Here is a 20,043-nt window from a genome sequence, read left to right as displayed (position 1 = left end):
AGAATATCAGATTTATGCTAGTATTCAATAACGTTTGAATATTCCTGTGATTACTTTGGGGAGAAACTCAGTTCTGAATTTTGAGACATCTAGTTTTGGTAATCAGGACTAATGTGTTGGCCATGGTCAACTCTGTAAAATGTCCTTGGGTTTCATGAAAGGCACTATAAATTTAAGGTATGGCATTTAGATGAAACTGCCTATAGTACTGTAGCGTAAACAGATACAATGTACAAGTCAGGCCGGGTCAAGACACAAGGTATCTGCTCATTATTTGGGTGAGTGTAGAATTGAAAGGGTTAGTTAGGTGTCACATGTCTGATGGTTCAGTACTGTAATGACCTAATCAATGGTCAAAACTTCTTTTAGCAAATACTGGGATGACTGTACAAAAACATTTTAATTTGGTAGCTTACTCAACTTGCAGCTAGAGGCACATTGGGACCTCCAAAGAAAATTAGACTTGTGTTAGTATCAAGTGAGTACAACATGACTCATTTTGTATGAGAAGATTTATTAAGGCTTTAAATACATGATTTCCATGTGGGTAAATATTAACATACTGATGTCACTAAATACACACTGCTATACTGTATGGATGAAGACAGCTCATTAGTAATGGTATGAAGTGATTAGTATTACAAAGATGTGTGCCAATGACTAACTGTAAACAAAACCGCTTTAAGACAAACACACAATCTAATTATTTTCATATAATCTTAACTGTGTCAGAGCTGAGAATACAATACAGATTTATTGATGATGAATAATCCATTTTATAGTATATTTTGATTAAGTATCTGGGCAGATAACTTAACAGTCAAGGGCAACACTTCTATAGTATCACAAGTACGAATTATTACAGTCCACTGCATATCTAAAAATGCAGCAGCAATACTGAGCAGAAACCCTTCCTTTCATGTAGTCAAAATAAAATTAACATAAAGGGATTTTTTTAGACATTTTAACATTTCTAACTGAGCTAGAATATGGTATCTTCACTGATTTCACTCCTCATTGAGACGCAGAGTGAAAGAACAACTCCAATCACAGATAAAAAGGTATCTACTGTATGGGGGTCAAGACATGCGAGGTCCAAAGTAAAGTACTGCGTGTTGGGGAGGAGGGAATGACTAAAGTTGGTGGAGCAGAAATGTATGGCTTCTGTGAGAGGAGAAAAGGCCCCGCCCTCTTGGCGTCATCCTAAATGTCGGAGCCCATCTCAGCACACTGTTTGTCTGATATGTGTGTAGCTAGAGACTCAATGATGTCCAACAGCAGCAGCTGGCTGAGAGACCGCAGGTTGGGGAGCTTGGATACCTTTAGGAGGGGGAGGAGAGCAAACAATGAAAAAGATGAGCCATAAATTAAGACAAGACAATGAGTCAAACAGAGTAAAATAAGGAATAAGCAGCACTTAATTGCTCATGCGTGGAAAAATGAAGATAAACAGAAAGAAGCTTAACAGAAACGGTAACAACCAAGTGAACACTCCAGTGAATACGAGTGAGAATTGAATGCTTCACTGTTTCTCTGAATAACAAACAATAATCTGAGTGGCACTATGACCCCTCATCGTTACGTGATGAGGTGCTTGTACAGCCGGCTGGGCTGTAAACAGTCTCCTCTCTATGCAGAAGATGGAAGGTGATCCACTAGGAGGCCAAAGGTGTCAGTCTCCCGCAAAGAGGACGGGCCTACAGGGTTAGCTCAGCTGCAGCGAGTGGGCAGCAAACCCCCAGGGCTCCGGATACAAGCCCACCCACCTTGATGAACTGGTGGACAATAATGTGCAAGCAGTGCTTCTTCATGTCCAGAGCCTGGGTCTTATCAGCTGCCTCCAGAATCTGAAGAGGAGAAACATTGAGAGAGAGAGAAGTGAGTGAGAAAACGATTCACTTGGCATGAATGAAACCTTCAAGTATAGGACAAGATTGTCAAATTAGGTCACAGCTCCCCCTGGGGTGAAAACATAAATACCTGCAAGACATTCTCCACAGTGACGTTCATCTCCAGATTCTGCTTACAGTAAGCCTGCAGCCTGTTGTTGGAAAACCCGTAGTAATATGGTGCAGCGAACAGATAGCTGTTTGTCACAGTTAAAGGAAATTACAAGTTTTGGGTTAGTTTAATTTTGCTGAAAAGCAAGATTATGTGTTTTGTCCAGCCATGTCACTTTTAACAGGATGTTTAGGTGAGTATTTGCTCATTACATGCAAGCCATATGCAACTTCAAAGCAAAGGTAGGGAATATATTTCAAAAGCATTTGGGGGTCAGAATTTGAAAAATTCTCTTTACATCCCGATAAGCACGGCCATTCATTCGGTCCAAATGAAATCATTGGCTGGCCTACCTACCTGCGTACACTCTGCCCACGCATTCATAGCACATGAAAATGTGTTTTGGGGGAGTAGTAGTAGTAGTAGAAAGAAGGGGTTGGACATTTTTTCCAATGTTGCCTACTCTAGCTTTAACACTGGACATAAACACAGCAAAAGATGGTTAGTATGCTAATGAAATAAATATAATATAAAAGTTATTTTGTGGCATAGTATCTTGTCCGTGCGGTGACCACAATGGTTGAAAAGAGGTCATTACAATGTTGTTCCAATAATGACCACTAGATGCTGACTAACATTTTTCTGGATCCCAATGATCCCCAGAATCTTAACCATGTTAAACCCTCAACCTCTTATTCTAAAACATACCTATTTACAAAATGTATACCTAAATATATCCATCTCAAGGTGAAACCTAAACATAAGTTTAATCTTATGCCTAATCCCAAATTTCTGGTTAGGTGGGAAGACATATTGATTATACTGAAATAGATTGTTTAAAATTCCCATACTGCCTGGGAAGGATTTTTAATCTGGTGAATGAATATTAAGCAGTCTGGAATTGAGAAGGATACAGGGAATCCTCTGGAGGCATGTTAACGTCGCCATAGTAGATATAACGCAGCATGGACTCAAAGGCCTGCTTACTTGGAACCATCTCGCCGATGGAGATATTAACCTGACCGTCCTCGGGCATGAAGGAACGGAACATTGCCTCAAAGTAACTGGGGAGGAAAAAAGTTAACGGAAAATGGCACAACACAAAAGACAAATAACAGCAAAAGATTTCTGAAAATTACTTAATGTCTGATTAAAACAAACATTTAATTGTAGGGACTTTTAAAATAAAACTGAAATTTGAGCTGACTACTATTATTACACAAAAACGTACAAGTTGTTACCTTGAACGGGCGGCCAGAATGGCTTTATGAGCGGGTCGTGGGTGTCCATCTAACAGCAGGACAATGTCGCAGAACTCCAGGCCGCCTCCCTCCAGGTAAGCCTTCATGTCTTGGACCAGGGAGGTCCCAATGTCCACAGGCTGGTCTGAGTACAACCTGGGAGGAGGCTGCTGCTTTCGTCTCACTATCTCCACAATCAGTGGGGTGGACAGATGTTCAAACTCTTTTGTCATGATCACCTGGTTGAAGTGCGACTCCTTCACCACAAAATTAAGGCAATGTTCCTAGAGGATAAAATCACATGTTAGTGTGAATGTCAGAATAATGATTATTTCTCCTTCTTCAGCATCTGTGGTATGTTGCAAAGCATTATTTTACTGACCTCATTTGGTTGAAAGTATAAAATGTATCATACCCACCACTGGAGGGCAGTAAAAACTACATTTTCGGCTGGTGTTAAGTTAGTCTTGATGAAGTACCTTGAGCTGGTCCAGTTGCAGCTTGTTGGCATTTTCACAAACACTAAGAACGTTCTGCAGGTCAACAGATGCCTCAATGTACTGCACACACAGCTGCTCCAGTCGGGAAAGCTTAAAACTAAGGGCTAGTTTGTATACATCCATGATTAGAAGAACATCCTGGACATGACCTATAGAGACAAGCAAGGAAAGGACAAATGATCAGTTTCACTCTTGGAGATTTCTGCAGTTACAATCTAAAGACTGACAGACAGGGCAACCAAGAGGAGAGAGGTACCTCTGCGTGGGTACTGGATCTTGTCTGTGTAGAGGAACTGCATTAAGACTTCAAAAGGCTGGGCCTCCGCTTCCCTGATGGATACCTCTAGCATCGGCTGTGTGCCCGATGGCCTGCTGCCTGCGGGGATATCCCTCGGGCCTCCAAATGTCCCTTCGTCACTTTCCTCGCTGCTCTCCTGTTTAGCCTTCTGCACACAAAGAGGCAGATTATGTTAACGCTTTGTACAATCGGGTCGGTTCTTTTTCTAAAAATGTGGAACTGATACTGGAAATAGTCTCTTGACTACCCCTTATGTGCTTGCTCAATAGCTGTGGGACAAGCAAGCAATGTGGGAATAATATTGTGATACAGTATATTGATTAACATAATGGGGCACAGATGAATACTTCCTTAATTGGAACCCTTTCGCTTTTTGCCAGTTCAACCTTGACATTTAAAAGATTACACAGGAGCTGGGAGTTTTGTCAACACAACCGCAGTATTGTGACATCGAAGTAGAGATGTATAAATATATTCTAGCACCACCGATAGTCTTCCCTTTTCTCAGAGGAAAGTGTACATGCTGCACGGCTCTGACCTGTCGCTGCCTATCCCAAGCCTGCAGGATTTTCTTCCGCAGCCACCGACATCTTGCAGTCACTATGGCAATATGCCCCAGGACTCTCTGCTCCCTCTGTAAACAACATAATAAAGAGTCAAACAGATGGAAAAATCATCTTAGTTGGATAATGTGAAAGTCAGTGTAATTTTTAGCAGCTGGTTAGAGGCTTAACCTCCCTGTATCACATCCTGACCATGAAAACCCACCTCGCCCAAAATAAACTCCACATCACAAAACTGACGATTTTCCCACAGTTTGCCATAGTCCTCATGGAGAGTACACTTCGGGTAGCAGGAGAACTGCAGGAAGAAGAAAATCATATTTTTAAGAAGTAGATAACTACTCTCCAAACAAGCTTGATGGTTTACGTATAACGAATCCATAATATTTTCTTTAGACAGTAAAGGCTTTTCAGCACACAGTATCCAAATGATGCAAAATATTTAGTGCAAATACTTGCATATAACAATTCATTTGTTTGACACTAACCTGGAATCGATACATCTCCCCACTGCGCACATTGTTGTCCACAGTTCCTCCAAAGATGTACATGGCATCTTGAATCACAGCAGCAGCATGGAAGAGTCTCCCACTGGGCATCTGAGGAGGCAGGGACAGAGGAAATTCTGCTTTTGAGCATAAAAAAATGTGAGGGAGGTCGTGCCGAAGCAATGCCAAGTACTTTTGCAGATTTATACAATCACCAGGCTTTCTACACTGTCCCCTACAAAGTTGAATGAAGAGTATCTGCACTCAAGCGAGACGATATGGCCAAACATATTATCACGATAAAAAGTTTCATATCTTTCGATATCGGTAATTATCACGATAAGCATCTAATTGTTATTTCTTTCGAGTTTAAAGGCTGATTTTTGCTCCTGAGTGAAAGATGAAGAAACCTGACGGTTAATTGTGGTTTAAACTTTACTTAATGTCAACACTTGACGCCAAACAGTGGATCACTTAGCAAATCTGAGGTAGAACATTCAAAACAACTATGATAAAAATCTTTGTCAACACATACGTGTAAATTTAAGTAAAAGCTTTTTTAAGTCATTTTTCCTCAACAAACACATCTTAATAAAAAAGTCCTAATTTGTGATTGATTCAAGTGAATAAAATCAAACATTTATTGAGTACTTATTGAAAATGTATTATATTGTAATTGAATTATATCGCAATATTTATGGTTATTGTTTTATTATCCAGCCCTAATTTAGTCCAACTAAAAACAAAACACGGACAGTACAGTAAGTAAGGTAAGTGAGGACCAACATTTTCTTGTTTTATAATTCAGCCCATCAACAGAATACATTTGTGATATAATTTAACCACTTTTATTGTCTATTGACACAGTTCTTCGTTAATCCATTTGTTTCTTACCTCACTGTCCAGGCTGGGATGGATCACCTCCCAGGTCTGAGAGTCCACATCATAGCAGTGCAACTCGTTGGGCAGAGTGTTGTCAGCAGCACCTCCAAATACATACAGGTGGCGATCAAAGGCAACCATAGTGTGGCCATAACGTCTCTGGGGAGGTGGGGGGGAGCCCCGCAGTAAGTGTTCAGTCGGGATGCGAGTCCACCTGAGAGGATGGAGTAATGATTAGTCCCACGTAACACTGGCAACTACAGGGTGAGTTAACAAAAAATGGTTTACTCACATGTGCCCCTTGAACTCAAACTGGAAGAGGTTGTTGGTGATCTTGGCTCCACTCTGACCAGAAAACACAAACATCTTGTCCCGGCATACGGCTACAGGGAAGTTGCAGCAAGATGGAGGAATCTCACCACTCTGATCGATCTGATGGTCACAAAGGCAGAAACAGAGACGTTAACACATACGGTACAGTATTAGTGTGCAGTCTGCTCTCAATGTTCTTCTACTTGTTTCATACTGACCTCCTCCCAACACGCATGTTCTCGATCTTGCAGACTGATGGTCCACATGTCATTCAGCCTGCACATGGGGAAAATATCTGTCAATATTATATGCGCAATAACAATGTGTGAACTGTGACAGAAGAAAAAAAAAAGTCAAACATACCGGGCATTCCCATCATAGCCAGCAAATATCCACAGTTTGTCACTATAGACTGTAGCCCCATGTGCAGACCTAGCCACCGGCAAGCTGAAACACAGACATAGAACAGCAAGTCTAAATTCTGATATCCTGTTGGAGCTTTTGGTTTTTACAGATTGACACCAAAAATACCCAAACTTCTGAAAAGGAAGTTTTAAACTGATTTTCACATAGGTTTTAAGCCAATGCACCTTCAAAAATATGTCCAGCTATAAGAAAACTTTATTCACAGCAATTTAAAGTTAACAATCTTTCAATGAGTACAGCTCACACATGCTTCAATTATAGGAATTATAAATATAAAAACAGACACATGGGATAAAACAAAAAATGGCTTTGGCTTTGAAATAACTGATTGAAAATTCTATCCTAGACACACAGCTTAAACATCTTTAAAAAAATACATTACCTCCCTTCCACTTTCCATTCAGTCCACTGCCCTGTTGCAAACTTGTACTCAAAAAGGTCATTTTTGTTTTTCAGGTTTGAGTTTGAGTAGATGTCTCCAGTGTAGCCCCCTGAAAAATATTAAGTTGAGCATTAATACCACCTGGGTTTAAAATGTTTGGTATGAACATTTAATTAAGAAAAATATACAAAGTTACCAAAAACAAACATGCTGCTGCCATAGACAACAGCTGAATGGTGATATCTGGGAGCAGGTGGAGTTCCAGTGGTGAAGGCTCTGTAGTGAATAACATACACAGGCAATAAATCTGAATGCACAGCCTGTATTTCTTTTATTTGCTCATTTATGGTGCATTGCTGAAATCTTACCGACACCATGAGCAGTCCTTCACATCAAAGCGGAGCAAGTCATTCAACATGTTCTTCCTATTAGGTGACACAAATTATAAATGCATGTGATGTAGAGGACAACAAGTATAAAATAAAAATGCCAGTCACTGTCCAGTACTACTCACCCATTGTCTCCCCCAAACACGTAAATGGCATCCCTGTATGCCACAACTGTGTGCTTACTGCGCCTAAATAGAGCAAATGGAGTGCAGGGTGAATCAGAGAGTATAAATATGCTGATTTAGCCAGTGAAGTCAGATTATTAAGCTGCACCTACTCATCTGTCAACATGTTACCTTGCGCCAACAAACTCATCACACGGAGGGAGCCTTCTCCACCGATGAACAGTCTCAAAAGGGCCGAAATTAAGCGTCAAATATTCCACGCTGTCGGAGCAACTGTGGTCGAAATCAACACTTGGGGCCACTTTGGTTGATTTGCAGGACATTGTTGCTAAGTCATCCAGCTGAATCATTTCTCAGGGCCACTCATCTGCGGGGACGTCCACAGTTAACGCCATCGTTCATGTCAGTCCTCCCGCTTGAGAGCTAATTTTTCTGGCACTGGTGTTACCAGTTTAGATAAAGCTAAAGCCTGCTGTATTTACGTTAGAGGATTATGGTCTTCCGGCTAACATTTAGCTACTAGCGATGCTAAAAACTAACATTAGCCACACAGTTAGCCCTGCTAGCTGGCTAGCTTTGAGCTACTGCAAAACAGTTAGAGCGAATAAAAAGTTTACGGATATCTACTAGGTTTACGTTACACTAAAATATTGCTTTATCCGGTCCAATACCTAAACTGATGTGTAAACTAAGTGAACGAATTCACAGCAAGGCGTTAGCCACAACGACTAACGTTAAACTAGCAAAACAAGAGTGCTGTCGTTAAAAAGCACAGTCGGTCACCACGCCCCCGAGAGCATGTAAATACTTCACTTCCTGTAGTGTAAAAAAGAAGAAGGTACAAATGGATATTTAACCACAAATGCATTTAACCCTTATTGGCTGCATATAAAGTGCATGCTGTATATAATGTAAGTATAACATGTGCAAATGTCAGTAAGGCATTAAAAGGTCATAAAGTAAGCTATCAGGTCAGCAGTTATACAAAGGTATTAACAGTCATGGGTTTCTCATTTTCTAATAATCAGAGAAACTAGTGAGTCACTACCATTAGTTTTTATTTATTTATTTATTACAATAATCTATCAAGTCTGCAGGTGTATAATTTAAATACTTATGGTCCAGTGCTCTGCAGCTCTATATAAACTATCCAGAGGGATTTTGCATAACCTGGCAACGCAAAAGTCTTTCTTAAGAAAGGCACATAGCCTATGTGCACACATCTGAGAGGTAACATATGGTGTATTATGTCAACATCAGTAGAATCAGGTGTGGTGTTTTTTAAATTGAGCCACTCAAAATGTCTGCATGTCACTGATAAGGACTGTTTTGCAGCTGAGGAGGACTTTCAAAAATGTGAGAAAACAATGTTTTCACAGAGCTCACTAAAGCTCATATCAGACAAACAGCCAATAAACCAAAACAAATAATGTAATTGCACACTGCAGCCATTGTATTTTCCTCAATCATTGTTTATTTCCTTAATCTTATTGTTATCTCTTTTCAATTTTCATGAACCATCTGCATGAAAATCACTGGCTTGAAATGTCAACAGACCTCACAGCAAACATTTTGACCATAGAGGTTTTGACATGTCGTAGTAAGAGCGGCACAGGTGTGACTATTATTCATGTCTGCATGTAATTAAGTGCTCCAGTTTCAAACCCTACATGCTGGCTTGACTTCAGAGGAAATAAATTGAACTCAGCCACGGTTAATGTTATTAGTTCCACCTGTGTTATTCCTGCTATAACAAGTCAAAATGTCGGCTGTGAAAAAGGTCTCACAAACTAAACAAAACTGCAGAGAGGATGCACGATATTTGCACAAGGCACTATTTGTGTAGGCCATTTTCAATAATGGAATAAATTATGAACGATGACAGATTAATTATCACTGTACACTGTCATGACTTCCTGGGTCACTTGAATAGAACGGAGTCATCATTAATGTGCTTTTCCTTCTATGAATGCCTTGAAAAATAATAATGTTTAGACCCGTTTTTATTTTGGTGTTCTACATTGCTAGCATATGGCCATCTACTGCACACACCTTCTTGGTAATTTTATGAATGGCTTGGCTAGTCAAGCAGTCCACATCTTGCTATATATAACACTGAAATCCAATTGGTCTTCTAAAACACTATCCTACTAAAAGTTGTGTTGTAGTATGTCATTTTGATATACCACTAAATAACACAGAATTACATAATATATCCTGGTGTATGAACAGTGTTTAATTGTTAATAAGAAATACTCACCCCTCCTTGGAATTTTGTCATGTTTTATTTCCCAACAGTAATTAATTAATGGGTCAGCAGGTCCCAGCTAATCCATCTTTTCCACTTTGGTGTATTATCTATATCTCAGACTCATTTTAAAAGGACAATCTTCTTATATTTGTTCATTCCCATTGGTCCCTGCCAACACTGGTTTACTTGCTTGAGAACTGCTGGTTTATCCTAGTTCATAATTTCAATGTGAGATATTTTTTCAACTTGTTAAAAAATGTTGATATGTCATGTCCATTAATACACAACAAACCAAGAAAAATATTGCTATTTTTATGCATACAGTAAAAAGGATAAAACAGTCACAGATCGATAGGCAGCTGTCAATTTTATGAATCAGACAGAAAACTTAAATTATGCAATATTTATATGTAATTTTTAATTTATTCTGAGAATAAAAAGATTATCATACATTGCCAGGAGTAAAAAAATGGATAGGTGTATGGAGGACAAAATCAATAAATTACACATGAGTCAATAACTAAATCCATTAATAACTACCATGAACACGATGTTAAATGCATAGAAATACAGTATAAACATATAGGTGAATGGACACACATTAAGAAAGCGATACAGTGAATTAACAGCAAAAACGTGTGTTTCTCAGTTGAATTTACTTTATTTCTGCAGATTATGATTATGACAAGGACGGCTGGCGATTTCAATCTGGTTGAAAAATCGCCCAGATACACTTACATGTTAAGCCAATTGTTGTTCAAACTGCAGGCACTGCTATAGAATCTCTATGGGTTCTAGGTGGACTCATACTAATGTGTTTTTGCCACATGTATCCTGGTGCATTCACAGGATCCTTGGATGGTCCCATTTCCCGAGTTGGATGTTCTTCTGACTTCTGTGTGTTCAAGTCTTGATGTGGAAACAACATGCACGCTGCCAAAGAAAGTGTGTTGCATTTTATTGCCCAGAGCATTAAAACAGCATGTTGATAGCTGTCTACTAAAATATTGCTTTGCGGTCAGACTTATTATTCCCATTATTCTGACACCACAGCCACTTGCGCCAGTGGACGCACTGAAGGTCGACGTGGCTAAAGTTATCCCAATTCAGAGGAGCAACTCTTGTTGTGTCATTAAGAGAAATACCGTTCAGTCGGCGTAGTACTCAGGATACACTCATTGGCAACTAAAGGAAAAAATTCTGCCAGAAAGGCTTTAGGATGTCAGGTGACATAGAGTCAAATGAGAAGGGAGCAGGTTTGGTGGGTCAGTGGGTCATGCCTTTCAACTGTGAAATCGGGTGTCGATTCCTGTGTGACCCTAAAATTTAAATGATAACTTGTTGTTTTAACCCAAACCATGATTTTTCTCTAAGCCTAGCCAAAGTATAAACACATGGCTAACACTGTGAAACGGTCTTAGGTTTAGGTACCAAAACTACTTGGTTAGGCTTTCCTTAAATACACTGGAGTGATACCTTAGTACACGTTCATTTGATTTTTGCTAGTATAGCCCCCCTCTCCTCCAGGAGGAAAATGCACCAGCTGCCACTGGATCATGAGGCTGTGTAAACACATGTAGGTGGTATTTAACACTGTTAGTCACTGACAGAGTGCCTTTCTAGATATGATTTACCTTACTTGGCTAACAATTACATTTTTTTTTTTTTTGGCTCATACTGTAACAACGTCCCACCACGTCGTAAATATACCTGCCAAACACCTGGCATTGTGATATCAGGAGAAAGGAGAGAATTGCAAAATGCCCAGGAGAAGCTTCAGTCAGAAGTGTCATATCACATAGAAGAAAACTCAACATATAATATATAAAAACTGACAAAGAAAGTAAATTAATAAGGACATTGTTTTTATTCTTGATTGCATAGTGGTGTACTCATTAATTGCTTTCTTTGCATATTATTTATCAGACCTTTTCCATGACACACATTTTGACTTGTCACTGCAGGAAAAGCAGATAATGACTGCTACATTTGATTTAGTTGTAGCAGTTCTGAAGCTCTGGAACTGAGCGATCATTAATGTTATTAGTTGCACCTGTTCTGACCCTGTTACTACAAGTGGAAATGTCTGCCATTAATTTGAAAGGTCTGTCTATTTGCTCAGCAATTTTAAAAAAAATTATGATATGCTACCTTTACACCTGTATTTTAGCCCTTAGTGGGGTTTCCATTTGTTAGAACCAAAATATTTCAACTTTTGGGGGTTTGACAAAGTTTGACAATATTTAGTTCAAAGTGAAGTACCATTCGTTCCATGTCTTCAAACAACCTTAAAAAAACTGGCAGGAATGGCAACATTTTTGTCTTTATTCTATTAAAGGGCTTATAAAATTAGTACTGAACTTCACTGTTTACTCATCTACTCCACTAGAACAAACAGAGAAAACAATACTAGGCCACATCTGCGAGCAGTGAACTGGTTCAGTATTTGTAGATTGTGAGGTCTACAATATTTTTTTTCAAGCACCCATCAGATACATTACAGCGCAAAATCATTTGAAATGCAAAGTCAGTCAGTGTGGATACATTTTAACAAAATGAGACAAGTCATACAATTTGAAATGTGACAGACACCTGTAACATTTTACTCCATCAGCCACACAGTCAGATTATCCTCCTTTTAATACAGTCTGTCAGAGTTGAATTGGCCACTCTTCTCACATTCCTAGTCACCAGTTAATAATATCTCGTACATGGCCCCACAGCTTGGTGATCCACAGATTAACCCCAAGCTCTGTTAAGTACTGAAGCTCTGGCATCAACATCTTACGGCACAACTTCCGATGTGCCTTGTCCACATTGTTCTTCAGGTTATAGCCCATGATGGACTTCTCTCCGATGGGCTGCCAGGGCTGCATGGCTGTCTCTTGGATGCTGCCAGCTTCTACAGCATGACCCCCCTCAATGCAGATGGATGCCATCTCCGCGTTCCTTCTCCTGAGCTCTGTCACATTCTCAGCCATCCGCCGACGTCCATATGCGTCTACTTTCTTCCAAAAAGTCTGGTTGAAATGCTGGTATAGCTTCCAGTCAATCGCGTTCCACTTGAGGGCCCTGGCCCTCAGTTCAGGGGTCAGTTTAGACACGGTGGATCCCTTGCGGGCGTTGAGCTTGAAGAAGAGCAAGTCATCCATCTCCCAGCAGAGGGCATCCTTGAGCAGGATGAGTGATTCCTCAAAGTATTCCACCAACATGACCAGCTGAAAACGGTCAATGATGAATTTCATCCCTTCTTCTACCCGCGGATCATCCAGCTCCAGAGTGTTGTCCTGTCCAAAGTCAAAGAACAGCAGATTCTTGAGGTAGAAAGAGTTGAAGCCCTCTGGGTCAAAGTAGTAATGTGGGTCACGTAGAAACTCAGTCAGCTTGTCATCACCTGGTATCTTCCAGGTAAAAGGCACCAGCCGGCCAAAGTAGTGGAAGGATGACTCAAAGAGCTCTGCTGGGTCTCGCAAAATAGTGATGTAGGAGGTGTCCATTGGTAGCAACTTGGCCACCTCAGGCGCATTGAAGCGCATGTGATTACAAATAACATTGAAGCACATTCCAGGTCTGTAGTCTTTAACCTGGGAGCGCTGGAAGAGAGACGGATAGAAGAAGTCATTTCTGCTGTCAGGGAAGGCAAATTTAAGCCGGTGCTTCTCTCCAAAGCGGAAAAGGATGTTGAGGAAGGTGCTGCTGGCTGCTTTGTGGGTCTTCATGAACATGATATCCACTTTAGGGGTGCAGGTCTGGCCTGTGGTTTGTGATGTGCTGTTTGTGGCTGGTTTGGGGCGGAGCTGGGATGGACGATGGGCGCAAGAGTAAGGCACTGGAACCCTGCAGAGAGGAAAACAATCAAATAATAAATGTGCTGATGAAATTTTACTCTCCGCTTACTCACACACAAATTAAAGAGAAGATGGAACTAGAAAAAAAGTTTGTCATTTCTGACTGAAAAATCACTTAAATAATCATTTCCTGTCAAAACACCAAATCATTTCTGCTCTACGTCATTGCTGAATAAACTTGATATATTGTATGTTTTGCATTGTGTTTATCTGCATGTATGTCCGTGTGATGAGTTTTACTCGGGCAGATTGAAATGGATCTGTGGCGTGGAGAGGCAGTAAAGCAGGATCATGCAGCTGGTTAGGAGGGTACCCAGGATCAGGCCTTTGCACATGGACCTCCACTGCCTCCCTTTCTTGCCAGTCATGTTCCAGCAGAATCAAGGATTACCTTAAAAACACAGAACATCATCATCAGAATCAGAATCAGCTTTTATTGCCAGGTATGTGTACACATGAGGAATTTGACTCTGGATTGTACATTGCTCACGATGTGCTTACTTATACAAAAATACAAAATCACAATAATAAAAATTTAATAAAATCAGACACAGACTTCAGTGTAGACAACACAAATATACACACTATGAACAAAAACAATATTGACATATAGACAAATAGTGCAGTGAGCAGAGTGCAAAGGATGCAGGAGGAGGATGTGATATACAGGTACATATACAGTACATGCGGACATGTACACATGTACACAGTGCAATGAAGCATAGTGCAAAGGATGCTGGAATAAATAAGTGTAAGTATTTTGTGCAGGAGTAATGACTTGAGGTAGGTGGATTTGGTATACAGTATCTACAATATGACAATATAACAGTATGAAGCACTGAAATAGAGAATGGTGAATAGATTATAAGTGTTAGCCAGTAAACAGGTGGCTGATTAGAGGGAGAGTTACTGGCTTATTGCACAAGAATTGTTCCTGACACCGTGAGTCAGAAATCAGGGTAAGCATCCTCTACCTGCCAGCTATCCAGACATGATTTTGTTATTCTTGAGATGCTCAATGACAATGACTTGGAATGATTTATTTAGATGGTGATGGTTGGTTGGATGAATGAATGAAAGTGACTACAGATTAAAATCTTTGTTCTCTGTTCTCTACTGGAGTGGTCATGACAGCATGAACATGTATAAAATATTTAAAGCTATCCAATGCAAGAGCCTAAAATTGTAATAAACACAACAGTATCATGTTCGATTTTTTTGAAACTGTGCCAGAAAGATATTAGAGTAAGATCTGAATTCTGCACTGGTGCATAATTAACACTCTGTCCATGAGGCCTAACCCATTCCTCTTGCATGTGATGCTATCATTTTGGTGAAACAACTTAAAGTGACCCACTAATGGCAACTCCAGCTTGTTTATAGTACAGTACTGTTTTCAGGTGGACCATAATTTAAGGTGCTCAAGAATATTTACCCACTGGGAGGTACATTCCCAAAGCATATGACAGTGTTTCACCGATAACCTCATTTCATACAGCCGTCCACAGTTAAAACACAGGGTGTAGTTAAAATTGCAATGGCGGGTTACAAAATGACATACTTGCGAGTTGAAATTACCAACCCTGTGTTTCTCAGATGCCTCATAAAATAAATAATGCATTACTGTGGAAAGTGATATTGCATTGCCCCCTGCAGACGGCGGTAAGAGGAGCCACCTGCTGATTCAGCTACACAAGTAACAAAGTGACAAACACCACCTGGAATTTGCAGTATCCTGTGAACCCAGTACAGAGCATGGTTTAAGGAGATTGTGTGAGGCAACATTGTTTTCAGATTTTATTGCTTTTTTCAAACACACACAAAAAAGTGTATTTAGAATTATTATGTAAAAGACTGGGTAAAAATCACATTCAGTGAAACCGTTCGGAATCTTCAAGCGTTTTTATTTTTAGATCTCATTTTACTGACTGGGATTTACTCATGCCCACTGAGATGATACCGACCACTGTAAACTGTGACCAACAATGTACTTTCACAGCAGGTAACAGAGTGAAGTTATGAGCTAAAATCAGTTAAAGCTCTGTTTAGTTAAAATCTATAAAACCAGAAAACAAACAGTTTTTGTTACCTTTTATTTGTTTAGGTTGGAGGACCTGATACATGGTACAACCAGTGGGATTAATCAGATATTTTACTTAAATAAAAGTACCAACACTGAAATGTGAAAATACTGCATTACAAAAAAAGTCCTGCTTTCAAAGTCCTACTTAAGTAAAAGTACAGAAGTATCATCAGCAAAATGTACTTAACATAAAAGTACTTTTTCTGCAGTAAAATGGCCCCTGTGGCTGTTGTAGTTGCTGGAGGTGGAGCTAGTTTTAAATACTTTAAATACGCAAGGTACAAGGTAGTTTGTCATTATACAACACAAGGTTGTATAACCAAAAGAAGGTCTGTAGTCCCTTCATGCTACACACACACAGAGCTTAACAGATAATTAAATGTTAAAATATGGTAACATATGGCCTAAATTAAATTAAATAAAACAATATACAGTGATTTACTGTATATACAAAGCCTACACGCACACACACCCAGAATATTCCACAGGGAATTTTTTAATTTGCGTCTGGGGAGAATGTAAACAGCAGAAAGATGATAACATGGTTTCCTCTTAACATAAAAAGTCAAACATTTGGGAAACAGTGTCCATTATGGCTGCGTTTGAGCACCAAGCATCATCGAGTCTGCCTCCTCTCATCTTGCGCTCTGTTGGCTCGGAACATGGTCTGCCCAGTGAATTCAGTAGTTTAGTCCAGTGGTTCCCAACCTGGAGGTCGGTCCCCCCAAAGGGTTTTTAATCTTTGCTTTTTTGTGAAATAATGGATCATTTTTAATTTTGTTAAAACTATTGTTTAAATTAAATAATCGGAGTAGTTTAGAGGGGAAATGTCTTTTTAGTGGAACTACTAACAACACAGACATGAAACGTGACTGAGGGCCTCAACTAAATATTTGCTTTTTTTAAAAGAGCAACAAGACAAAAAAGTTGGTTCCCCATGAACAAATCTTATCATCTTATGTTTATGGGTTTTTTTCATAGATTGTTACCAGTGTTAACACTGTTTGCTATGTTAGCAAGCCAAGTTCATAAATACTGGTAATGAAGTATTGATTTTGAAAGAACAAACAGTTAACTCATTTGTTTTAAACCATCAAATTTGTGTTGGTACAGAATTTCGACATGTACGAGAAAGTTAAATTTAAAGCTTTCTACAACAATTTTATGATATTTGTTTCTTCTTTTAGGGCAAAACATCTGATCAACAGATAAGTAGCCTATGACAGGTAAATAAAAAATGTTTATCTTTAGGAAGTGTCCCGCAAGTAGTGTAGCAGGTCAGTATAAAGGCAGGGTTGGACTTTGTTTTATCAGAAATGGTGACTCAGATGCATCACAAAAAATCTTATCTTGGGAGAAAACAGAAAGAGAAAAATAGATGGATCAATGAAATTAATATTTATGTTGTAATTAAGAGCCCATTAATTCAAATGTAGATTACTTAATGAACTTTAAGGGTTGATATTTATAAAATGTAAGAAGAATTTTAAAGAACTGTAAGAAGACATTCTCCTTAAATAGCCTACAGTACAAATGCCAGTCAAGTTCAGTCTTGAAATTTTAGATCTTTCTGAGGAGTTTATTTAAAGTTTTAGTCATGCTAACCAGCTAATGCTAGTTTCCTAATGTTAGTCTGACAGCTAATGCTAAAATTAAGAAGCAAGCACTAAAGAATAGGTTCAGGTTTTTTGAAGTCTATTATCTGAATTCCAGTCTGCTCCTTTTTCTTTCTGTTAGGTAGCTATGGATCAGATGGCCATTGACCTGGTTATGGCTACTGACTACAAATCATCTTTAATTCAGTGACCCTATAGTATTTTGACTTTAAGTGTGTTTTCCAAGCCTGCCTGCAGCAATTCATTTAATTTCAGAAGGAATATCTTCAATTGTTGTCACTGATAGCCTACTATTTTGAAGACAAAGAAAGAATAAATCTGAGATGAATAAATCAAATTAAACTGTGTTCAAGTTTTCCATTTTTCTTTCCATTTGTGTGTGGTTATGTGTGTTTGTAACTGGGTGTGTTGGCCATCATCTGGTTACACTACTTTTGTTCATGATCATGTTTGTAAATTTACCAGTTCGACAATGAATCCTTTATGAATTTGAAACAGACTTGATCCCAGCCCAGTCTTAAATAGCTACGATGGCATATTGTAAGTTTTTTAAAAGAAAGAAAAGAAAAAAGCGATGAAAAAAAGAGAAAAGAGAAGAAAAAAGCTAAGCACGTTTGTGCTGTGACAAGGTGAAATGAGTCTGGCTAATTTAGGAGTGCATGTGTTGGCGTGGCGCTGTCCACAGTGCTCTAGCGGAACAGAAAGGAAGAGTACGTAGCTTAAAGGCTTAATTCTCTCTTTGTGGAGTTTTTTTTTCCTGCATCAATTTATGGTGGAAACGTCTTCATTCATGTAAAGGGAAACACTTCAAGCGGCAGGTGACAAAAAAATATTTAAAAAAGCATATAATTCACAAAGCCTCTCGGGCATTCTGTAGCCTAGTGCTTTCAAATATGTATTCTCTCAACTTTTCTCATTTCACATCATCCCTGCCGAGTCAACACACATTTTGGCTGTCTTCCCTCTTCTTTTGTGTCTTGTGTTTGGGGAAGTTGCCTAACCTTTTTAAATATGTGTGTGGTGCTTATCATCAATGATAAATTCGTTTAGGTTTATAAACCCCTGGACTTTGCTCCTGCACGTTTTCTGCTCATGTTCAAAACAAATAATAAATGAATGAATCATAAATGATTTTGACTCCTTTCCAGTGTTAGTGTCATTTATTATTAATGTTTTGAATTTAGTCTAGCATTGGGTTGTGGCTTGAGGTTGATAAGCCTTGGTGTGGGCTTGCACTGTCTTATGAACCGTGCAGTTACAGTTTAGGTTCAGTCTTATCATCAGAGTATTAATACAAACATTGCACTCCAAACACAGCTACTGCTCTTTGTCTGGACTCCATGAAGGGGCTATTGTCAGGCATGTGAAAGAGCTCTCTCTCTTCCTCTCTGCCTCAGAAGCCACTCTGTTGGGACACATCTGAGGAAATGGCTATAGTTTGGGTGGATCAGTTGGGCCTATAGGGAATTTTAAGTGGCACTATTTTATTCCTTGCTTCCCGCAGTAACACGCTGTTGGACATTTAAAAGGCAATGTGTTATTTTTGAGTCTAGTTGATATCATTGTTTGCTCAACTCTTCCTAAAGTGCCATTTGACCTTAATGTAGCCCTATGTCCTTGTAAAATGCATACTAATAGGCTATAACTTGCTTCAGGCAATATTAAAGCTCACGTTTAGCCTGAAAATATTTACCCTCAGCTTTGTATGCCTGCACACCAAACCCAGCTTTAGGCTATTCGTTGTTGTGGTGTAACAGGAGCTCAGTACATCAAGAGTTATATTGTTTTAAGAGTAAACACAACTGGATTTAAGATTATGTTGAACTGTTTTCCTTCTCTGCATTTCATGGGATTGCGTAAGGTGGTAAGTATAATAATATCACCTTGTTTTTCTAATATAATGATAAAAAAAAACATATTACAAGGCATTGAGAGGAAACTTAGGTTAATTAAAAGACTGGAGAAGGCTGTCTTACCCTCATACGTAAATCCAAAGAGAAACTAAAGGAGTTTCTTGTCCAACGGCATTGTCTTCTTCCTTTGCATTCAGTTCCAGATGAATAATAGCCTACTAGTAGATATCCCTGCTACATCTGCAAATGTCGAGCAGCTTATGTCTGATCTTGACATACACATACCGTTATAGACCCCGCACAGCCCTGCTTTCCCCTTATCACATGTCCAGCGCTCCGGAGGTCATTCATTTGGTTGCCGCTCCTCATCTCCTCTTTCTATCAGCAGGCACACCTGATGCCTCGGGCTACCTGCCACCTCCCCTCAACTTTCAATGCCAAAACTGATCTGGCTGGATAAAGCACTGCAGGGAGGCTCATGTAGCCACCTGTGACGTCAGGGTCTCTGTCAGGGGACGTGGACTTGTGTCAGTGAGTGTAGGCTAAAAGAAAAAGGGAGGGAGGGAGCGAGGGAGGCTGTATAGTGCCTATTCAGTGTCAACATACAGAGGGCTATTGAGTGGAGACAGTGGAGTCTGAGCTGCAAGCTGATACGAGGGACGGAAAAACAGCATAAAAGGAACAAATGTAGAACGGCAAAGCACAAAGGCTCTAATTGTACCACTTGATCAGTTCTGCTCTGTCTCTGTATTGTTTGAAATACTCATTTAGCTGTCAGTGCATGC

General features: G+C 39.5%; 2 protein-coding genes across 3 annotated transcripts; both read right to left on the bottom strand.

Moving 5' to 3' along the window:
* Positions 1 to 494: 494 nt before the first annotated feature.
* On the bottom strand, positions 495 to 8,402 carry lztr1 (leucine-zipper-like transcription regulator 1). 2 transcript variants are annotated; one of them, XM_046035597.1, is made up of 19 exons: positions 7,779 to 8,402; positions 7,608 to 7,670; positions 7,462 to 7,518; positions 7,290 to 7,369; positions 7,094 to 7,202; positions 6,649 to 6,732; positions 6,504 to 6,561; positions 6,266 to 6,405; positions 5,986 to 6,187; positions 5,092 to 5,202; positions 4,809 to 4,901; positions 4,579 to 4,674; positions 3,999 to 4,185; positions 3,722 to 3,891; positions 3,243 to 3,526; positions 2,916 to 3,065; positions 1,981 to 2,086; positions 1,767 to 1,847; positions 495 to 1,320 (listed from the first exon to the last, which is right to left on the bottom strand). In XM_046035597.1, exons 1-19 carry the CDS (start codon positions 7,955 to 7,957, stop codon positions 1,204 to 1,206), a joined length of 2,367 nt encoding a protein of 788 aa, XP_045891553.1. In that variant the 5' UTR covers positions 7,958 to 8,402; the 3' UTR covers positions 495 to 1,203. The 2 variants fall into 2 exon arrangements, with proteins under 2 accessions (XP_045891553.1, XP_045891552.1); XM_046035596.1 differs by having other exon boundaries at positions 3,999 to 4,188; positions 7,779 to 8,401.
* Positions 8,403 to 11,719: 3,317 nt separating this feature from the next.
* gal3st1a (galactose-3-O-sulfotransferase 1a) lies at positions 11,720 to 19,659 on the bottom strand. The gene is made up of 3 exons (XM_046035386.1): positions 19,382 to 19,659; positions 13,947 to 14,097; positions 11,720 to 13,695 (listed from the first exon to the last, which is right to left on the bottom strand). Exons 2-3 carry the CDS (start codon positions 14,072 to 14,074, stop codon positions 12,546 to 12,548), a joined length of 1,278 nt encoding a protein of 425 aa, XP_045891342.1. The 5' UTR covers positions 14,075 to 14,097; positions 19,382 to 19,659; the 3' UTR covers positions 11,720 to 12,545.
* Positions 19,660 to 20,043: the final 384 nt, after the last annotated feature.

This window comes from Micropterus dolomieu, linkage group LG21, assembly GCF_021292245.1.
Source record: "Micropterus dolomieu isolate WLL.071019.BEF.003 ecotype Adirondacks linkage group LG21, ASM2129224v1, whole genome shotgun sequence".
Lineage (NCBI taxonomy): Eukaryota > Metazoa > Chordata > Actinopteri > Centrarchiformes > Centrarchidae > Micropterus > Micropterus dolomieu.
This window is presented reverse-complemented; position numbering and strand designations above follow the sequence as displayed.